At 45.4% G+C, this 23,540-nt stretch overlaps 1 protein-coding gene across 1 annotated transcript in view; it reads left to right on the forward strand.

The window, feature by feature from the left end:
• Positions 1-20,382, forward strand: part of LOC145353043 (arsenite methyltransferase) — a 40,551-nt gene extending 20,169 nt beyond the window's left edge. Inside the window, exons 6-10 of the mRNA XM_080203373.1 lie at positions 2,591-2,672; positions 4,420-4,551; positions 5,177-5,319; positions 15,118-15,240; positions 19,169-20,382. Of these exons, the coding sequence (XP_080059499.1) occupies positions 2,591-2,672; positions 4,420-4,551; positions 5,177-5,319; positions 15,118-15,240; positions 19,169-19,303 (615 nt within the window). The 3' untranslated portion in view covers positions 19,304-20,382. The remainder of the gene's footprint in view (positions 1-2,590; positions 2,673-4,419; positions 4,552-5,176; positions 5,320-15,117; positions 15,241-19,168) is intronic.
• Positions 20,383-23,540: the final 3,158 nt, after the last annotated feature.

A 23,540-nucleotide genomic window follows, 5' to 3' on the forward strand; every position in this document is an offset into this window, starting at 1 on the left:
ACATGCTCCCTGTGTCTGCGTGGGTTTCCTCCGGGTGCTCCGGTTTCCTCCCACAGTCCAAAGATGTGCTGGTTGATTGGATCGGTCATGGCAAATTACCCCTCAGTGTCAGGAGATCTAGCAGGGTAAATTCATGGGGTTATGGGGATAGAGCCTTGGTGGGATTGTGTTCGGTGCAGACTTGATGGGCCAAATGACCTTTTTCTGCACTGTAGGGGTTCTATAAATCTATCATCCTATGACTGCCCACCTCCCTTCTGAGGTCACTCAACAGCACCCTCCAAACTCATCACCTCTACCATCTAGAAGGACAAGGGCAGCAGATACATGGGAACAACACCACCTACAAGTTCCCCTCCAAGCCACCCACCATCCTGCTCTGGAAATATATTGTCATTTTTTTGCTATCTTATGGACTGGTTCAGTTCAGGAAGTTGACCCACCACCATTTTCTCAAGAACAATTAGGAATGGGCAACAAATGTTGACCTTGCCAGTGATGCCCACATGCTGTGAACAAGTTAAAAAGAAACTAACATATGGAGATATTACACAGAGAGTAGATACCATCCGGTACTTGAGCCTCGTCTTGTCCCCATTCAGTGTTTATAGCAGGTACATAGATAATCAGGAGGAAAAACCAAGCTGATCTTACCACCTCCTTATACCCAGGACAAATTGTATCATCAAGATCAGAAGCTAATCAAAGGGAGGAGCATGAGACGGAGGTTGTGAGGTTGGGGGAACGGAGGATGGAGGAGATTTTCCCTCAGTATCTGTCCTGTGTTTCCCCCAAGATAAATCATCATTGGCCATCCTTCCAGTGTCAATTGTGGCTGGCCATCTCCCACCCTGATCACGATTATCATGTGTAGCAAGTAGAAACCCAAGGTAGAGAATAACATTAATTTGGAAGACCAGAGAAGGAGAGAAAAGACACTAAAAGCACGGTGTTCAAATATCATTGAGGGTTCTTTGGAACAACGACCATCTCCTTCCCTCCCTCCCCCAGCGCCCCCCAGCCATCTCCACCAGCGCCCCCCCCCCCCCCCCCCCCCCCCATGCCTGCAACCCCACTCTCACAATCCATCTACATTGAGTTCCCACATTGATGAGCAAAATTCCAGTTTTAATTCTTGTTCTGTGTTGAGTTTGTGATTCCAGTCCAGGTGAAATATTGTTCAATGCCTAGTGGATAATTCTTCCCAGGATTCCTGTTCAGAGGGCCATTTAGCTCACAGTTGCCAACTCTGGTTGGACATACTCCAGGAGATTTCATCTCATGGTCTCCCACCTCCAAACTGTCCACCCAGTCACATAGCTACCTAAATATCTTTTAAACTAATGAAGAACAACATTCGAAGATCATTTTTAAAAAGCATGTGGGGGGACTTTACAGTCTCGTTTTGTACTGAAAAATCCCACCTGAGGTCAACGGACCTTTCCATACTCCACACCTCGCCTGCTCCGATTCCCATGATGGACGGGGCGGTAAAATTCCAGCCAAAGTATTTTTAATGGCCCAGTTGATTTTCTTACCCTGAGTTTGCTTATATCAGTGCCCTGGAGATTCCAGGAGTATTCTGGAGTGTGACAAACCTACTCATAAACAGCAGGTGCAGTTCTCCACAGCTGATGTCTATATTTGCAAGTCTCTATCTGGCCCGTCTTGTCTCTGAAAAGTTGAACAGATTTGGGTTGCTTTCATTGCAGCGTCGGAGGCTGAGGGGGGACCTGGCTGATAGAGGTTTACAAGATTATGACAAGCTTGGATATAGTGGATAATCAGAGTCCTTTTCCCAGGGTGGAAGGGTCAATTACGCAGGGGCATAGGTTAAGAGTGAGAGGGGGAAAGTTGAAAAGAGCTGCAAGGGGCCCTTAATTATGCTGGCTGCTTTGCTGAGGCAATGGCAAGTGTAGACAAAGTCAATGGATGGCAGGCTGGTTTAACAGATCTGAAGAAGTGCTGTACAAAATGTTAACTCTGTTTCTCTCACCACAGATGCTTCCAGACCTGCTGAGTCTTTCCAGAATGTTCTCCATTTCCTCCACAGATTGCAACTGTTCAGGAAGTTGGCCAGAGGCAATTTAATGCTGGACTTGCCAGCGACATCCATGTCCTGTTAATATTTATCTTTTTATCAAGTCAGAAATTAAAGAATACAATGCAAAAATAAATGCATATTTCCCTGCTACTGTGGTTAGCACTGCTGCCTCACAGTGCCAGGGACGCAGGTTCAATTCCAGCCTCAGGTGACTGCGCTGAACCTGCACATTCTCCCCGTATCTGCATGGGTTTTCTCCGTGTTTCCTCCAGCTTCCTTCCACAGTCCAAAGATTTGCAGGTTATGTTGATTGGCCATGCTAAATTGACCCTAGTGTCAGGGGGATTAGCAAGGTAAATGTGTGGGGTTACGGAAATAGGGTCTGAGTGGGATGTGGTTGATACTGACTCGATGGGCCAAATGGCCTCCTTCTCCACTGTAAGGATTCTAAGATTCTTAGCCTGGTGGATTTTGTGAAATTATAATTGAAGAAAGTGAAGGAGACACCTGCATAACCTCTCGGGATGATGATCTTGTCTGTTACAGGAAGGTGGAGAGATGTATTTCAGTGACATGTATGCTAGTGAACCCTTGGATGAAAAGTTGAAGAAGGATTCCATGCTTTGGGGTAAGGGTTTTTGATCTCTCAAGATTACTGTTCGTCACACTGTACAATACAATGCATAATCCATTTGGCCGAGTGGGCTTGTTAGATTGATCCTCAGGCCATGTTGGTGTGAAACATCAGCAACATATGCCATGTAAATAGGGGTAGCACAGTGGTTAACAGCACCAAGGACCTGGGTTCAATTCCTGGCTTTGATCTGATTTGATTTATTATTGTCACATGTATTAACATACAATGAAAAATATTGTTTCTTGCGCGCTATGCCGACAAAGCATACTGTTCATAGAGAAGGAAACAAAAGAGTTCAGAATGTGGTGTTACAGTCATAGCTAGGGTGTAGAGAAAGATCAACTTTAGTGGATTTAGTGGATGGGAGGCTGGTTTGTGTGATGGATTGGGCTACATTCAAAACCATTTGTAGTTTCTTGCAGTCACGGACAGAGCAGGAGCCATCCCAAGTTGTGATGCGACCAGAAAGAATGCTTTCTATGGTTTGGATCACTTGGCTTGGGTATCTGTCTGTGTAGAGTCTGCACCTTCTCCCCATGTCTGCACGGGTTTCCTCTGGGTGCTCCAGTTTCCTCCCACAGTTCAAAGATGCGCAGGTTAGGTGGATTGGCCATGATAAATTGCCCCTTAGTGTAAGTTAGGGGGATTAGTGGAGTAAATATGTGGCAGTTACAGAAATAGGGGCTGGGTGAGATGCTGTGTCAGAGAGTTGGTTCAGACTCGGTGGATCTCTGAGAGTTGCCGGCCAATCAGTGACTTTTTTTCCACTGCTGGAGCTCCTAACTAGGCATGGTGTGGATGTGCCGGCGTTGGACTGGGGTAAACACAGTAAAAAGTCTGACAACGCCAGGTTTTAGTCCAACCGATTTATTTGATAGTAAACTCACAAGCTTTCGAGGTTTCCCTCTTCGTCAGGTGAATGGAGAGTTCTGGCCTCGGACAGAGCATATGAAGCACAGACAGTTTAGGGATTACTGATTAGAGTGCGAATCTTTACACCTAACCTGCTGTTCAAGTCCTAAAGTCCTAAATAGGCACAGGGAGCCTGGGAACCTGCACCCTCTCCCAACACCACCTCTCCCCCGCCTCTCCACTCCCTCCTTCACCCCTCAGGGGCTCCCTGGGTGTTTTGTCATGAAGCATTTGAAGCGCTGTTTGTGTCCCGTTAAGTCCTATCTTCGGGGTACTTAGCCTCTGTGGGTTGGATTTGGGCTTGAACTTCATTCCTGTGTTAATGTCAGCCTTCCTTTGACACTGATAAATAAGCTAAAACTTTAAACTCAGCCCTGAATCCAACTCATGAATCCCGCCACCAGGGGGCAGGCTTCACGAGTCGAGCTTTGTCACCTTCTCTCCCATTTAGAACAAGACAGTTTTTCTGCAGTGGGGGTGGGGGGGATGGTGAGGGAACTTGCCATGTGAGAACTCCTGCCCGACTCTCGTAGAAGAATTACAGCACAGAAGAGGCCATTCGACCTATTGCATCAACTCTCTGACAGGGTACCTTACCCAGGCCCACTCTTCGCCCTATCACCGTGACCCCACACATTTACCAAATTCCCACGTTCCCTGCTCTCAATTCACATTTCCACAATAAATAGCAGGTGCATTAGTCAAACTGGAAGGTGAGGGAAGAATTCTGACAAAAGAATTCTCGCAAGAACTCGGACCCTAGAAGTGGTTGTCCTGGCTGTGGCCAGGCTGAGAATTCTCAAGGATTCTATCGTGTTGTGCACAGGAGAGGGACTCGCCGGTGCTCTGTACTGGAAGGACTTGATCAGCCTGGTGAAGCAGTGTGGATTCAGTACACCCTATCTCGTCACTGCCAGTCACATCGAAATCAAAAAGGATCAAGTACTCCAAAAGATTGGTGAGTGTCTATGTTGTGATTATCACACTGTTACTCACTGAACAACTAACTGTCAGTGTCCCAGTAACATTACCAGTTGTCAATTACTCTCTGTAACACTGTCAGTCTCTACTACTCAAGTATTGCTCTCAGTCTCTATTACTCTCTAACACTGTCAGTCTCCATTACTCTCTGTAAAACTGTCAGTCTCTATTACTCTCTGTAACACTGTCAGTCTCTGTTACTCTCTGTAAAACTGTCAGTCTCTATTACTCTCTGTAACACTGTCAGTCTCTGTTACTCTCTGTAAAACTGTCAGTCTATTACTCTCTGTATCACTGTCAGTCTCTATTACTCTCTGTATCACTGTCAGTCTCTATTACTCTCTGTAACACTCAGTCTCTATTACTCTCTGTAACACTCTCAGTCTCTATTACTCTCTGTAACACTGTCAGTCTCTATTACTCTCTGTAACACTGGCAGTCTCTATTACTCTCTGTAACACTGTCAGTCTCTATTACTCTCTGCAAAACTGTCAGTCTCTATTACTCTCTGTAACACTGTCAGTCCCTATTACTCTCTGTGGCAATGTCAGTCTCTATTAAAGGATTCCCCTTTGACCCTCTATAATAATATTTTTTCCCAGGAGCTGTGAAGTACGCGTCTGGAACTTTTCGCTTTTTCAAGGTGCCTTTAGATGGGAATACCAAGAAAGCCTGTGTGACATACCAAGGGACAGTGACTGAGCACCAAGACCAGCTGAGATTCGATTCCATTCACACTTTCAAGGTAAGAAAGGAAAATGAACCCACAGCTTTGCCTGCTGGACATTTTGTTAACTCACAGCCGCTCAAAGTTAAGTCAAAGCTTGCAGTGTATGTTGAGTGAGGTTGTTCAGTTTAACCTGTGGCTGAGTGACCTTTTCCCTAGCCAGGAGTTGATGTAATCCAATCCTTCCGTCTCTACCATCGTCCTCCATGACAGGAGCGCTGTGTATGACTCCCTCAACTCCAAACTGGATTCCCTTGTACAGCTCTCAGAGAGCTCTAGGAATATCATCTGTCATAATCTTTCAATAATCTATCTGTAGGCACAGTTATCCACCCCACTCTCATCTATTGTCCTCAAGGAGACTGTCCTCGCTGTGCTTCACACATTCTTATGCATTAAATTTGGGGCACCCTTTTAGCAATGTCTTCGCTCAACATCTCCCTATTGTCCAGCCAGAGGATACATCCTTGGTCCCGCAATTCCTCCTCTTCCATATCTAAGCACTAATCCTTGTTCCATCCTCTTTCAATTGCAAGGTAATGGTTGGAATGCAAGTCCTTACAGGTAATCAAGTCTTTACAGGTACAGACAGTGCAGTGGAGAGAGAAATAATGACATGTTAAAGAGGTATGAATTGTCTCAAGCCAGGCCATTTAATAATACTTTGCAAGCCCAGGCCAAATGGTGGGGGTTGCATGTAGGGTGACATGAACACAAGATCCTGGTTGAAGCCATCCTCATGTGCGCAGAACTTGGCGTTCTGGCATTGCAATTGAGTGCAATTGAGTCTGTGTCTATATGTATCCTGTTTGTGGACTCAACTCTCCACTCACCTGATGAAGAAGCAGCGTTCCAAAAGCTTGTGATATCGAATAAGCCTGTTGGACTTTAATCTGGTGTTGTGAGACTTCTTACTGTGCCTGCCCCAGTCCAACGCCGGCATCTCTGCAGTGGGGTTAACACTGCTGTCTTACAGCGCCAGGGACCTGCGTTCAATTCCCAGCTTGGGCCACTATCTTTTGGAGTTTGCATGTTCTCCCCTTGTCTGTGTGGGTTTCCTCCGGGTGCTCCGGTTTCCTTCCACAGTCCGAAAGGCGTGCTGGTTAGCTAGATTGGCTGTGCTAAATTCTCCCTTAGTGTACCCGAACAGGCACTGGAATGTGGCGGCTAAGGGATTTTCACAGTGACTTCATTGTAGTGTTAATATAAGAGACTTCTGGATAGACAATGCATTCTGCAAACTTGTGCTGTGCTTCAGCTGGCCAGCAGGTGGTGGGCAAGAGTAAACTTTGACATGGAGGCCTCCAATTCTCTACACTGATTGTTGGTCTAGTGTTCCCCTGCCTTTCTTGAATTTGGCCTTTGATTATATATGGAATCCCACAACACAGAAACAGCCCATTCTACCCCAGCAGTGGGGTGCTGTTGTTTATGTTCCACACGAGCCTCGTTCCAATGAGGGGAGATCTCATTGAGACGTATAAGATGATGAATGGGATGGATAGGATAGAGGTGGAGAGACTCTTCCCGCTCAAAAAAGACAGTAGGACTAGGGGGCACAGCCTCAAGATAAAGGGGAGGCGGTTTAGAACGGAGTTGAGGAGGAACTTCTTCACTCAAAGGGTGGTGAATCTCTGGAATTCTCTGCCCGTTGAAGTGGTGGAGGCTGCCTCACTAAATATTTTTAAGAAGCGGGTTGATGGGTTCTTGATAAGAGAGGGGATTAAGGGTTATGGGGAGAGGGCGGGAAAGTGGAACTGAGCCACAACAGATCAGCCATGATCTTATTGAATGGCGGGGCAGGCTCGAAGGGCTAGATGGCCTACTCCTGCTCCTATTTCTTATGTTCTTATGTTCTTATCAGTATCTCCTCCCATTCCTTTCTCTCTCATGTGCTTATCTAGTTACCTCTTCAATGCATCAATGCTATTCAACTCCACAGCTAATGTGATAACCAGTTTCACATTCTCTGGATAAATAAGTTTCTTATCATTCCCTTGCCTGTGAACAGTAAATACTGAAAAGTTTCAGGTCCTGGGCTGTTCTCAGCTGCGATAGCCATGGGAGTTATTGTCAATGTCTCCTGTAACGCTGGATAAAGGAGGCAGACAATCAACTGGAACTCCCATCTGTGACCGTTACCCAGCAACATAACCATTTCCAGAAAATGGGAGGTAATGGCCTAGTGGTATTATCGCGAGATAATTAATCTAGAAACTCAGCTAATGTTCTGGGGAGCCGGGTTCGAATCCCATCACAGCAGGTAGTGGAATTTGAATTCAATAAAAAAAAGCTGGAATTAAGGATCTACTGATGATGATGAAACAATTGTTGGAAAAATCCATCTGGTTCACTAATGTCCTTTAGGAGAGGAAATCTGCCATCCTTACCCGGTCTGGCCTACATGTGACTCCAGAGCCACAGCAATGTGGTTGACTCTCAACTGCCCCATGGCAACTAGAGGTGGGGAATAAACGCTGATCTATCCATGGCCCGCCCCTCGCCTGCTCCAATTCCTGTGGTGGGTGAGACAGTAAAATTCCATGGATGGGAGGCTGGTTTGCATGATGAACTGGGCTACATTCACAACCCTTTGTAATTTCTTATGGTTTCGACCAGGAGCCAAACCAACCTTTGATGCATCTGGAAAGGATGCTTTCTATGGTGCATGTGTAAAAATTGGTGAGAGTCGCAGTAGACGTGCCGAATGCATATCCATCATATTATCCTCATTAATAGATAAATATTCACAGACCATTAGATTTGTGATTAAGTTTAAGTCATTTGAGTTTAAAAATAAGTTAATGTTTATTTATTAGTCACAAGTAGGCTTCCATTCACGTAGTAATGCAATTACTGTGAAAGTGCCCTCGTTGCCACGCTCCACGTACACAGAGGGAGAACTTAATATGGCCAATGCACCCAACCTGCACATCTTTGGACTGTGGGAGGAAACTGGAGCACCTGGAGGAAACCCATGCAGACTCAGGGGGAACATGCAAACTCCACACAGACACTGACCCAAGCCAGGAATCGAACCTGCGTCCCTGGCAATATGAGGCAGTAGTGTTAACCACTGTGTCACGATGCCAGTTTTGTTGTAATTGCACAGGGTGTTGATGAGATCTCGCCAAGACTACGACTGTGTACAGTTTTGGTCCCCTTAACTAAAAGAGGATATAGTAACAGAAGAGGCAGTCCAAAGTGGATTCACCAGGTTAATTCCTGGGATGAGAGGGTTGTCCTATCAAGAGATAATAAATAGTGTGAGTCTGTATTCCTTGAAGTTCGGAAGGGTGAGGAATGACCTTATTCAAACATCTCAGATCCTGAGGTGGGGGGGTGGGGGAGGCGCTTGACAGGGTAGATGGTGAAATATTTTCACTAATGGAAAAGTCTTGAACAAGTTTAAGGAGGAGGATGTGTTGGAACTTTTGAATTCTATCAAGGTAGATAAGTCGCCGGGACCAGATGGGATGTACCCCAGGATACTGTGGGAGGCGAGGGAAGAGATTGCAGAGCCCCTGGCGATGATCTTTGCGTCGTCAATGGAGACGGGAGAGGTTCCAGAGGATTGGAGGATTGCGGATGTAGTTCCTATTTTTAAGAAAGGGAACAGAGATAGCCCGGGAAATTACCGACCGGTGAGTCTGACCTCAGTGGTTGGTAAGCTGATGGAGAGGCTTCTGAGGGACAAGATTTACGAACATTTGGAGAGGTTTGACATGATCAGGAATAGTCAGCATGGATTTGTCAAGGGCAGGTCGTGCCTTACAAGCCTAGTTGAGTTCTTCGATAATGTGACTGAACACATTGACGAAGGAAGTGCCGTGGACGTAGTGTACATGGACTTCAGCAAGGCGTTTGATAAGGTCCCCCATGCAAGACTTCTTGAGAAGGTGAGAGGGCATGGGATCCAAGGGCCTTTGGCCTTGTGGATCCAGAACTGGCTTGCCTGCAGAAGGCAGAGAGTGGTTGTGGATGGGGCTTTTTCTGAATGGAGGTCAGTCACCAGCGGAGTGCCTCAAGGATCTGTTCTGGGACCCTTGTTGTTTGTCATTTTCATAAATGACCTGGATGAGGAAGTGGAGGGATGGGTAAGTAAGTTCGCTGATGACACGAAGGTCGGTGGTGTTGTGGATGATCTGGAAGGATGGCAAAAGTTGCAGCAGGACATAGATAGGATGCAGGACTGGGCGGAGAAGTGGCAGATGGACTTCAACGCGGATAAATGTGTTGTCGTCCATTTTGGCAGAACCAACGGGATGAACGAGTACACTATTAAGGGCAGAAGTCTGAGTAGTGTTGAGGAGCAGAAGGATCTTGGGGTCCGGGTCCACAGGACTCTTAAATCGGCCTCGCAGGTGGAGGAGGTGGTCAAGAAGGCGTATGGTGTACTGGCCTTCATTAATCGAGGGATTGAGTTTAGGAGTCGGGAGGTAATGCTGGAACTTTATAAGACCCTTGTCAGGCCTCATTTGGAGTATTGTGCGCAGTTCTGGTCGCCTCACTATAGGAAAGATGTAGAAGCTATTGAAAGGGTGCAGAGGAGATTTACAAGGATGTTGCCTGGACTGGGAGGCATGCCTTATGAAGTTAGGTTGAGGGAGCTGGGACTCTTTTCCCTGGAGAGACGAAGGTTGAGAGGCGACCTGATAGAAGTTTACAAAATGTTGAGAGGAATAGATAGGGTGGACTCTCAGAGGCTATTTCCCCGGTTTGAAATGGTCGCTACGAGAGGACACAGATTTAAGGTGCGGGGAGGGAGGTTCAGAAGTGATGTTAGGGGTAAGTTTTTCACTCAGAGGGTGGTGAGTGAATGGAATCGGCTGCCGTCAGTGGTGGTGGAGGCGAACTCGCTGGGGTCTTTTAAAAGACTTCTGGATGAGTATATGGGGTTTAATGAGATTGAGGGTTATAGATAGGTCTGTAGGTTGGTAGGTGATGTGGTCGGCGCAACTTGTGGGCCGAAGGGCCTGTTTGTGCTGTAGTGTTCTATGTTCTATGTTCTATGTTCTAAGTGGACATAGTTACAAGGTAAAGGGTCAGTCATTTTACATAGAAACATAGAAGATACGTGCAGGAGGAGGCCATTTGGCCCTTCGAGCCTGCTCCACCATTTATTATGATCATGGCTGATCATCAAACTCAATAGCCTAATCCTGCTTTCTTCCCATAACCTTTGATCCCATTCACCCCAAGTGCTATATCCACCCACCGTTTAAATACATTCAATGTTTTGGCATCAACTACTTCCTGTGGTAATGAATTCCACAGGCTCACCACTCTCTGGGTGAAGGAATGTCTCCTCAGCTCCGTCCTATATGGTCTACCCTGAATCCTCAGGCTGTGACCCCTGGTTCTGGACAATCCCACCATTGGGAACATCCTCCCTGCATCAACCCTGTCTAGTCCTATTAAAATTTTATAAGTCTCTATAAGACACCCCCTCCCTTCATTCTTCGGAACTCTAGCGAAAACAATCCTAACTTCAAACTGAGATGCATAGAAATTTCTTCTTACAGAGTGTGGTGAACCTCTGGAATTCTCTGCCTCAAAGGATGGTGGAGCCTGGATCTTCAGAATTATTTAAAGTGAAGGTGGATAAATGTTTGATAGCTTAAGGGATGGAGGGCTCGGGGAAAAGGAGCTGAGGCCAGCATAGATCAGCCAAGATCATATTGGATGCCGGGGTAGGCTTGAAGGGCCTACTCCTGATTCTAATACTTGTGTTCCTGTGTGTGTTAATTCTGGCTTATTATTCATCACAAAATGGAGGGTGTGAAGAGGAGAAGTTGAGTAGGTTGGGCCTGTACTCATTGGAGTTTAGAAGAATGAGAGGTAACCTTACTGAGACAGGTAGGATTCTCAAGGGGATTGACAGGGTAGATGCTGAGAGGTTATTTTCCCCTTGGGGAAGGGTCTAAAATCAGAGGGCATAATCTCGAGAGTAAGGGGTTACCCATTTACGACAGCAATGAGGAGGAATTTCTCCTCTCAGAGAGTAGTTTTAGAAGAAATTGCTTCAAAACATCTGTATATAAGATTTTGATGGGTATAGATAGAGTGAATGCAAGCAGGCTTTTTCCACTGAGGCTAGGGGCGGGAAAAACCAGAGGGCATGGGTTAAGGGTGAAAGGAGAAAAGTTTAAAGGGAATATTAGGGGGGGCTTCTTCACACAGAGAGTGGCGGGAGTGTGGAATGAGCTGCCGGATAAAGTGGTAAATGTGAGGTCACTTCTAACATTTAAGAAAAACTTGAATGGGTTCATGGATGAGAGGGGTATGGAGGGATATGGTCCAAGTGCAGAGCAATGGGACTAGGCAAAAAATGGTTCAGCACAGACAAGAAGGGCCAAAAGGCCTGTTTCTGAGCTGTAATTTTCTATGGTTCTAAAACACACGGTGACATTGGGTAGCACCACTGCCTCACAGCATCAGGCACATGGATTCAATTCTGGCCTTAAGTGTCTGCCTGTGTTGAGTTTGCAAGTTCTCCCTGTGTCTGTGTGGGTTTCTTCCAACAGTGTTGGGGGGGGGCAGAGAGGTGGCAGTAGGAAGGGAGGTAGACCTGTGGAGCCGGGTTAGATGCAGAATCAATGGGCTGAATGGCCTCCTGCTGCACTGTAGGGATTCTATGGTTCTTTGAACACCAGGAAATTCAATATCCCTATCCGATATTCTCATCTGTTTATGCCAAGCTGAAACTTAAAATCCCCATTAACACTATCTTTACAACATGCTTATCTAATCTCAGGATTTATACAAGCTGCTACTTCACAGCTGCTATCAGGCGACCGATACGCAATCTAAAGTACACAATCCCTTTCTTTCTTAATTCTACTCCTATAGTCTCTAAAGCCTATTTACCTCTCATTATAATTTTCAGATGTAATGGGATCAAATTAACAAAGCATCACATTAAATAATCAAATGAATAGGGATGAGGGTGGGTGGGGGTGAGGCAGAGGGAATAATCCCTCAGAGACAAACAAAACCCTACCCGCCACGAAAGGAAGTTTGCTAATCTTTAAATCTAAATCAGATACCCTAGCTCCTGCAAATCACAGAAAGCCTCCAACAAGCCAGTGGACACTGCACACTCTTCCTCCAAGGACACCCAACCACAAACATAGCCACAGAAGACAGTCCGGTCAAAAGACCTCCTTAACCACTTGCTGGTTGGGCATGTTACTAGCTAGCTTGACTAGGCATACAAAGAGGTCATCTTCTTCCCCCCTCCTTCTCCTTCTCGCCCCTCCTCCTCCTCCCCTTTGTCCTCTCCCTCCTCCTTCTCCTCCCTCCTCCTCTTCCCTGTCCTCTTCCTCCCCTTCCCCCCCCCTCCTCCACTCACCACATCAGGCGAGATCTCTGTGCTTCGGCCGTGAAGGAGGACTTGGACACGGAACCTCATGAGTCACGGTCAAGTCACTGAGCTCTGGCTGACACCACCATATCACTTGTTAGATGCTCTCTCATTATCAAAGTTAATTCATCACTAATTATGAAGGCTCCTGTTGCTCCACAGCCATTCTCCCTTATAATCTGGGAGATTTATTTCCTAATTGTGATCCTCTCTTTTGGCGTTGCTCCATAATAGCGACCATGTCACAGTCTCCTGTTGAATTTGTGCCAGAAGTTGATTCAATTTATTCCCTATATTACAACAGCAGCTGCACTTCAAAAATACTTCATTCTGTTCTGAGGCTTTCCTTTCTCCTTATATTCTATGTGTTTGTGCATACAATGCTTGTTTGGACCACAGGCCCTAATGTGTTGTTCTGCTTCAATGCTTTACTGACACATTTCTTACTGCTCTCCCCTGGTTTAATCACTCCACGTATTTTAGCTTTTCGATAACCTGCTGTGTCTGAATCACAACTTCTGAATGTCACCATTCAGTCTTTCTGAACACATTCCCACTTTCTTTGTCTTGACCTGGGCTTCACCCCAGTCCATTTGCTATTTTGAAATCCCTGTGGTTGCCCCATTTACCTTTTCCCACTCGGACTCTGGCAGCGCTACTGATGGAGAAGTTATGTTGTAGTTGTACAGGACATTGGTGAGGCCGTAGTTTTGGTCACCTTGCTGTAGGAAAGATGTTATTAAACTGGAGAGAGTGCAGAAGAGATTTACAAGGATGTTACCACGACTCAAGGGATTGAGTTATAGGGAGAGATCGGACGGTCTAGGACTTTTTTCTTTGGCATGCAGGAGGCTCAGGGGTGATCTTATAGAGATGTACAAGTTCATGAGAGGCATGTTTAGGGTGAATGGATTTTGTCTTTTTCCCAGGGGAATCGAGAACTAGAGGGCAGAGGTTAAAGTTAAGAGGGGAAAGAATTAATGGGAACCTGAGGAGCAACTTTTTTTACCCAGAAGGCGGTGCATACGTGGAATGAGCTGCCAGAGGAAGTGGCAGGGACGTTGACAACATTTAAAAGGCATTTGGATAGATACATGGATAGGGAAGGTTTAGAGGGATATGAGCTAAATGCATGCAAATGGAGTTACTTTAGATGGGTGCCACAGACCAGTTTGGGCTGAAGGACCTGTCTCAGCCTTAGATGTAATGATTCTATGAATGTTGCCAAGGAGAGAACACGCAGCAAGTTCTCACAAACAGCAATGTGATGTTTTTCCACATAATCTGTTCTGTGATGTTGGTGGACAGGTACATCTTGGCCAAGACCCAAGGGAGAAAGAAGAATCTCCTCTCTGAAGTAATGCCATGTGTAGACCAGGTCTTCATGTGATGACATGATGATGTGATCACATGGTGGGTGCACACCCAATTCCCCGGGACCTTGGGCAGAGCGGAAAGGTTTTCTTATAGCTGCAGAGTTAGTTAAATAAACTTACTTTATTACAGTAACTGTTGCATCACAGAAAACCACATCAGAAAATGTTTTTCAGCCACCTCGGGGAGTGGAGTGAGACTTAGGTTTAATGTTTCATCCACCTCAAGAGTTCTCTTTGTAGCAAACTATCAGGCTGGGTTTTTGTAAGTGCCTGGAATGGGACTTAAACTCATAAACTTCGAACTCTATTTCAAAGAAGTACATTTATCAATATTTTTTGATGATTTCATTTTCAGGATGTGAGCATCATAGAATCACAGAATTTACAGTGCCATTGGGAGGAGGTCATTTGGCCCACTGATCCTGCACTGACAACAATTTCTCTTAGGTCCTGTCCAATCCCCATAACCCCACACATTTACCCTCCTAATCCCAGTGACATTAAGGGGCAATTTATCATGGCCAATCAACCTAACCCGCACATCTTTGGACTGTGAGAAGAAACCTGAGTACCTGGAGGAAACCCGAGCAGACACAGGGAGAATGTGCAAACTCCACACAGGTAGTGACCCGAGGCCGGAATTGAATCCAGATCCCTAGCGCTGTGAGGCAGCAGTGCTAACCACTGTGCTACCGTGCCGCCCTTAGGTTTAATGTTTCATCCACCTCCGTACCAATTTGTCAGGCTGGGGTTTTGTAAGTGCCTGGCATCATTGGCAATGCCCATCCACATTTTTTTCCTGGTTGTGGGCAGTGGTGGAGAGCTGGGTTTTTGAACTGCCCAACCACGGTTTAACACAACTAAGTTGCAACATTCTAGAGGGCGGCTAAGAATAAATCACACCCCATTGTGAGACAGAAGTTTGATTATTAAATGATGTGGTTAAGATGAACCTGTATCACTATGAAAGAGGAGGTCGCAAACACGGAGATGAAGCTTACAAATGGATCATTTATCTTTCAATTTTACTTGTGGCACCTCATTTTTGACTGACTCTTTTCTTTGTTTCTACAGAAGGACCAAGCAGTGGAGGTCGATGGGGAGCTGGCCTTGGTGCTGAAAACCTCCCGCTTTGCCTCTCATTTCCTTATTCAGCCCATTGAGTGTGAGGCACCAGTAAAAGACAACACTCAGCAGGTAGAGGGACACTTTTCAGTCCAGATCTCTCCAAAAAAATAATTGTACACAATTTTGGAAGTTGTCTGGAGGGTGAACATCATTGAGTCGTATAGGCTTGGATTTTATCTCGGTCTGAGCTAAGTTAGCACCTGGACCTGCTGAGCTGCAACACTTAGCACATTGTACCTCAAACTGCTTGAGAACTAATCACGAAAAGTTAACTTCTGAACAGAATCGATCTGATTCGCATTTAAACGAATCAGCACTATCTGCTTCCATCATCAACCCGGGTAGCTTCTTCTATCCATAGACCTCTTGAACACTCAAGTTTGGGTTGGGAGATGGGGTGTAAACTGGCAGCACAAGGCACTGGGAGGGGAGCCAACCATCTTCTCACTGCCATGGAATGTCCCCAGGGATGGTGACCTCTACAGTGTGGCCGCCCTTTGAGTAGAGGAGGGCAGACAATTAAATAAACAAAGTGTAGCAAAGGGAGGGTAGTTTCCTCCCCTCGCTGACATTTTATTGACATTAGGAAGAGCTTCCACATTGTGGGGAGATCACCAGGTGGTCTCCCAGCGGTTTTCTGGAGAAGGGAGTCTCCTTTACACTCAGTACCTCTGTCACACAGACTGCAACAGTTCAAGAAGTAGATTTGCAAAACCTTCTCAAGGGCAACCAGAAGATGGCTTTCAGAGCTATGAATTCTCCACTCCACCCCATTTCCATTTATTTTACTTCATTTCATTTTATCTCATTCTTCATTTTATCGCTCTTCTTCTTTCCACCCTCCTTCCTCCACCGTGCCCTCTTCTTCAGGCCAACTGCCACATTCCTCAGGCAGTCCTTTACCAAGTGGTACCTTTGCTTTTCCATTCATGCACTCTGATCATTACTGGACGCGTTCAACACCTTCTCAGCCTTCTGATTGCCATTCCCTTTGTCCAACTGCACCACATCTCCCCTCACCCTCACGGTATAACCCTCTGCTGACGCTCCTTCCTTTCAGCTCTGGTGAAGGGTCATCCAGACTCGAAACATGGGCTCCATTCTCTCTCCACAGAAGCTGTCAGACCTGCTGAGACTTTCCAGCATTTTGATGCTTTTGTTTCAGATTCCAGTGCCAGCACACAGTATTTTGCATTTATTGATGGGTAATGAATGTTGGCCTTGCCAGCAACACCCACTTCCCAAGATTAGGTATGATCATCCTTAAATTCCTAAGTCTTTACTCAAACGAAGATGATTCTCTGGATACATTTATTGCAAGGTGATTGTCCTTCAGGAATTACTAACACCTGTCAAAGAGGCCAGGTGTAAAACCTAGTACTCTTTATGTTAATGCACAGTGGATGAGGGATGCAGAGTACATTGGAGCTTTGTCATGCTTTTCTTATCTCATTGGCCAGATATCTCCCTTTCCAGTTGCTGTTGTATTTGACAAACTGGCAAAGCAGTCATTCTCCATTCAACAATGTTGCAGGTTGAGACTCAATCCATAGTCATTTAGTGCTAGTATATTACAGCATTGGTTTTGCTGTCAAACTTTTCCTGGGAGTGTAGAGGAATTATATAACTCATTATCCACAGGAAATGTACAGGGCTATTCGATCCCTAGTGCCTGTTCTGCCTTTCAATTAGATTGTGGCTGCTCTGTACCCTAACTCCATCAACTTGCCTTGGTTTAGAACATAAGAACATAAGAAATAGGAGCAGGAATAGGCCATCTAGCCCTTCGAGCCTGCCCCGCCATTCAATAAGATCATGGCTGATCTGTCATGGCTCAGTTCCACACTCCCGCCCTCTCCCCATAACCCTTAATCCCCTCTCTTATCAAAAACCCATCAACCCGCGTCTTAAAAATATTCAGCGAGGCAGCCTTCACCACTTCAACGGGCAGAGAATTCCGGAGATTCTCCACCCTTTGAGTGAAGAAGTTCCTCCTCAACTCCGTTCTAAACCGCCCCCCCCCTTATCTTGAGGCTGTGCCCCCTAGTCCTACTGTCCTTTCTGAGCGGGAAGAGTCTCTCCACCTCTATCCTATCCATCCCATTCATCATCTTATACGTCTCAATGAGATCTCCCCTCATTCTTCTAAACTCTAACGAGTACAAGCCTAGTTTATTCAGCCTCTCCTCATAGCTCAACCACCTCAACTCCGGCACCAGCCTAGTAAACCTCCTCTGCACTCCCTCCAAGGCCAAAGTATCCTTGCGCATAACTTTTAATACCTTTTGCCCAAGAAGAATCCATCAGTCTTTGTATCGAGAGCTTCCACCACACTTTGTATGAAGAGATGCTTTCCAACATCACTCTGCTGTGGCCTGGTTTTAATTTTAAAATGATGCCCATTAGTCCTGGACTCCTTCACCAGAGGAAATGGTTTCTCTTGGCCTCCCCTATCAAGCCCCATATCTGCTCTCCTTCTTCCCAGTTCGTGCTGCTAGTCCTCCAAGGACTGAACTATTGTTGGAAACATTGATGAGAATACTGGAGGGTAATGTGAGCTATACTTTCACAGCTTGGACTTTGATTATTTACAGGGTTGGTTCACTCAGATTATATGGATGAATTCTAGTTCTGGATAATATGGAGAAAAATGAGTGAAAATAAACCTGGTAAATGTGTTGAAAACAGTTAATTTATTGGGAAAACTTTCTTCACCCAAAGGCTGATGACTAACTGTTCCCAAATGTCATTGCAGTTATGAGGTTTATAAGATTATTATATTTTGCAATTGTAGCTTTAAATTTATGGTAAATGAAGTGGGTCTTGTGCCCAACAGGAAGCCTGGTATTTTGGTTATTAGATATTAGACTATTTTACTCAGAGAAATCACAGAATTCCTACAGTGCAGAAGGAGGCCATTTGGTCCATCGAATCTGATCCAACTACAATCCCACCCAGGTTCTATTCCCGTAACTCCACACATTTTCTCTGCTAATCCCCCTGACACTAAGGGGCAATTTAGCCTGGCCAATCAACCTAACCTGCACATCTTTGGACTATGGGAGGAAACTGGAATACCCAGAGAAAAATCACACAGACACAGGGAGAACATGCAAACTCCACACAGACAGTGACCCGAGGTCCAAAGCCAGGGTTGAACCCAGGTCCTGGTGGGGTGAGGCAGCAGTGTTAACCATTGTGCCACCGTAAAACCCAAGAAGGTGCAACGTTTTACACTTGGAGACAACGGCAGCAGTGTCCAAGTTTGCAAAGAGTAGAATTTGAGTTACTCAATGTCCCAGAAAGGTGTTATAGGTACCAGGTTGTACATGTAAACTGTTGTGCTGTAAATTGTCCATTTACTTTCAAGATGAAAGGGATTTTGCATCGAAGGTAGATAATGAATATTTTTGTCTGGATGCAAGGTTAATGTATTTCTTGTTGCCATGTGGAAGAGGAAGCCATTTTTGAGATCAGGTTACAAGCTTCCCTATAAATCAGTAAATACCACAGACAATAGCATTTCTTTTTGGTCAGCTAGAAGAAGGGATGGCTGTGGCTTTTTGAACTACCACAACAATACAAGAGGGGAGAGGTTTCTCATCAAAAAAATGCATCCTGTCAGCTCTATGGTTCTGGCATGGTTGGGGGAAGAAGAAATATCAGAGTGATTCTTGATTTAAGCAACTCTCCAAAATCTGAGTGATGTAAAAGGTCACTTGAAGTAACTACTCGATGAGGAAGGGATATTGGAACCTATTGGATGCCAGGAGTATCTGTGGACTGTTTGCTAAAAGGACTGTATTTTCATTAAAGCCACAACTACAGAGTTGACGTGAAAGTGCTCAATCTCACTGATGGATGACAAAGCACGGGAGGATGTTTTTATCCGCCAGCATTGGCAGCTCTCAGATTAAAACAGAGTTCTCTAATACCAGGGTTTCGATTTTACTGTCTCTAATTCTAACAAGCTCTTTCCCTCTGTCTGTCTCTCCAGTACTGCCACCTGAATCCCTTCCTGCTGGCTGACAGACTCGGATCATCCATTCAGAAATGCTCCAAAACTCAGACTGATGGTCCTTGTGCAAGTCAGACCAAAGCGACGAGTAAAGAAGCAGAAAGTAAAAGTTAAATATCGACCCTACACGTTAAAGAGTCTATCTCAATCTGATTCAACAACCTTGAATGAAAAAAAAAGTCTGCTGAAAACAAAATGGCTGTTGTTTTTATTTTGCCTTCTGTTTTAAGACTCCTCCTTCCCAGCCTTTCATTGCATTGGCATTTGATGGGTAATGGAATAGATAGTGAACCGACTTTAAATATTCACAAATTCTGTTTGCTCTTGCCAGGGTAAGGTGACTCTTGGCTTTCTTACATTGTTATTATATGTTAAGGCAGGGGGCAAATTAGAAACATAGAAATATAGAAACTAGAAGGAGGAGTAGGAGGAACCTGCTTCACCATTGATTTTGTTCATGGCTGATGATCAAATTCAATACTCTGATCCATCTTTTTTCCTGAGGTTTATTTTGTTGAGTATCCACCTCTCTCAATTTACACCCATTCAAGTAATAATCTGTCTCCCTATTGTTGCTACCAAATTATACTGTTAGAGACAGAGAGCCAATCAAAGCAATTGAACACTGTGTTCAATTATGTAAAGTAACCATGAACAGAATCCCCTACAGAGCAGAAAGAAGCTATTTGGCCCATCAAATCTGTACTGACACCCAGGCCCTCCCCTCTGCCTTATCCAAGTAACCCCACACACTTACCCTGCCTAATCCCCCTAAACTACACATCTTTTGTTACTAATTGGCAACTTAGCATGGCTAATCCACCTAACTTGCACATCTTTTGACTGAAATCAAAGCAGAGGTTATCAACTAAACAGATGTGTACATTTTGCTATGTGTTTGACGTTTATTGAGTTTTAACATCTCTGGAACGCTTTGCCCTTGGGGATGATGACATTATAGAATTATAGATTTGCTACAGTGCAGAAGGAGGCTGTTTGGCCTATCGAGTCATCACCGACTCTCTGACAGACCAATTTACTCTGGACCATTCGCTGCCCTATCCCTGTAACCCCACACATTTATCTCCCTAACTGACACATCCTGGGACACTAAGGGGCAATTTAGCATGGCCAATCCACCTAACCTACACATCTCTGGACTGTGGGAGGAAAGCGGAGCACCCGGAGGAAACCCACGCAGATACACGGAGAATGTGCAAACTCCACTCAGACAGTGACCCAAGGCCGGATTTGGACCCGGGTCCTTGGCGCTGTGAGGCAGCAGTGTTAACCACTGTACCACCCCAAATACATCTATCCTGTTAGTTGTATATTGACAGGTACAACATGTCTCACATGGCCAAATTAATTTGTTGCTGTACAGCTTTTGGGTCAGCTGGCATATCAAGGGTGAGACCTCACAAGAACTGGAGTGGGCCTTTCAGCTCATCAAGCCTATTTTGATATTTAATTAGATCACTGCAGATCTGTACTTTAACCTCAAGTTAAAGGCAAAGTTAATTTATTAGTGTCACAAGTAGGCTTACATTAACACTGCAATGAAGTTACTGTGAAAATCCCCTAGTCACCACACTCCGGCGCTTGTTCGGGTAACACTGAGGGACCCAAAGGTTGCAAAGTGAATAAGCCTAAAGCAGCAGCTGGGGTTAGTGAAGAACTCTGGTCGAGAGCAGGTATGGGTGAAAGCAAAGGTGATGACACTGGTTTTTTTAAGACTGGATGTTGGATCAGTGATCTTTCAGCAGCAAGACAGTAGATATTAATGGAAATTTGAGCTGGACACCATAAAGTTTAAAGTTCATTTATTCATGTCACAAGTAGGCTTACATTAACACTGCAACGAAGTTGCTGTGAAAATCCCCTAGTTGCCACGCTCCGGTGCTTATTTGGATACACTGAGGGAGAATTTAGCATGGCCAACGCACCTAATCAGCACATCTTTCCGACTGCGGGAAGAAACTGGAGCAAACCCACACAGGTACGGGGAGAATGTGTGGGTGATATCCACACAGACAGTGACCTGAGCTGGGAATTGAACCTGGGTCGCGCTGTGAGGCAGCAGTGCTAACCACTGTGCCACCGTGCCACGCCTTTGTTCTGTAAGATTGTTTCAGGTGTGTTACTTTAATCTTGTGTGCTTAAGATTTCCTTCTAAGTCTTTTAAATATTAAAATGCTAAAGCTGCTACTAGAGTTCTATGTCTTTGGAGGGCAGGAGCTCCTCCTACTTGTTTTCACAGTAGAGAAAAGACCACTCTGGTATCTGGTTCGGTCATCTGCTGTGGTCTTAACAGCTGGGAGAGGGCGGGTTGCTTCAGGGAGAGAAAGGGCTGGACAGACGGGGGTGGGGGTGTTGGAGAGAGTAGTTAGTCTGGGAGGTGCTGAAGAAGCAAAGGGAGAAGCTGCGAAGAGGGAAGGGTGGGGAATGAAGAGTGGCTTGAGGAAAGAAGAGAGAGGGTGGAGAGAGGGGTCGAGACTACAGGAGGGTGAGGAGATGGCCGGGCTGTGAGGGTGAGGCTGGAGGGGAAGGGTGGGAGTCTACAGAGAGGGAATGAGAGAACATTTGATAAGGTCTTATGGAAGGGGCAAGCTGCAGGAGATGGAGAACAGGCTTGTGGAGAGGAGGGGAAGGAGCTGGAGGGAGCATTAGGAGGGTAGGGGCAGTGCGTCATTATGATTGATTTGTGCCTTTATATCATTATATCAACACAGCATCCAAAGATGTGCGGGTTAGACAAATTGGGCATTTAAACTGACCCTTGTGTCAAGGGGATTAGCAGGGTAAATAGGCAGGGTTACAAAAATAGGGCCTGTGTAGGATTGGGTTCAGTATAGATGGGCCAAATAGCCTCCTTCTACACTGTAAGGATTCTATGAACTGAAGGAGGAGGAATAGCTGGTTTAGCTTCCCCTTAAATGCATCTATCTTTTTCTCTTAAACATTCCTGTGTGTTAATGAATTCCACATTCGCACCCCTCTGAGATAGAGAATTTTCTTCTGAATGCTGATTGCATTTCTTGTTGACCAAGTTATATTCATGTCTGTGGTTATCTCCTTCCCAAATAGCAAACAATCTCTCTGTACCCACTCCAACAAAACCCTTTCACAATTTTAAAGACCTCTGTAAGATCGCCATTCAGCTTTCCTTCTTATGTGAATTAATGAAAGAGTGGGTCCAATTCTAACTGGCCTTTCCAGATAGGAAACTCTAATGCCCTTGGGTTTTAAACCAAAAGATATGTTTTTCACGTGCAGATCCAAAATAACAACAACAGCCATATTCTTTGTCCAGAATACAAACTGAAACTAAAACGGCAGTCTGTACAACATACTGATGACATCAGCATCAAATCAGATGATAAACTCTTAAAGCAATCAAGCAACTATTTAAATATAACTATTTAAATATCCTTCCCTCTCTAATCCTGTGGGCTTGACAACAAATTACTGTGATGTTACACAAAGGACCAATAATACTCAAGACACTATCATTAGTCATTATGCATTGTCAGTGAGAAAGTCCATCAGTAGAGTATCTATTCCTCTTTGGTTGTCTACAATGTTCTGGACTTTGGCTGTCCTTGAACCTAGAAGTATGATTTGAGATCTTCAATAGATACTTCTCTTGGAACTAATTCTGCAGTTAAGACACAAGCATCAAGCAACTTTGATTCAACTGAGTCTTCTATAATCTTATTCATGACACTAGGGACGAAAGATATTGCTACTTCTGGAGTTGATTCTGAGAAATCATGTAGAGATAACATCAATTGGTTAGCATGGTGTCACCAAACTAGTTCATCTGCGGTTTGAGCCATGTAGAGAAATTCTCACTTGCGACATAATTACATGCTAACACTCAATCATCTTTGCCCTCATATTGCATCGAGCAAAGTGAAATGGTTTTTGACACTCCAATATCTCTGAGCTTTTTAGAGGTAAGAAACAAATCAAACACCACAGTCCAACTATCCCATTCCAGCCCTTCAGGCCCTCCCTGCCCCAGCCCATCCCTCTCCTTTAACACCTGCAGCCCCTCCCCTGCAATGCCTCCCCCTCCATTTCCAGACCATCCCCTGCAGCCCCTCCTCCAGCCTCTCCCACTTCTCCTGAAGACTCTTCCCTCTTCCCCTCCAACTCCAGCCCCCCTTCTTGCCCCTTCTCCTCCAGTTCCTATCTCTCCCACTCCTCCTGCAGTCACTCCCCTTTCCCCATTTCTGCCCCTCCTCCTCTTCCATTTCCTTCGCCTCCCCTGCAGCCCCTCCCATCCCCTCCCTATCTCCCTCCCCGCTCCTGTCAAGCCCCTACCACTGCAGCCCAACACCCTCCC

This window comes from Carcharhinus amblyrhynchos, chromosome 15, assembly GCF_965287045.1.
Source record: "Carcharhinus amblyrhynchos chromosome 15, sCarAmb.v2.hapA, whole genome shotgun sequence".
Lineage (NCBI taxonomy): Eukaryota > Metazoa > Chordata > Chondrichthyes > Carcharhiniformes > Carcharhinidae > Carcharhinus > Carcharhinus amblyrhynchos.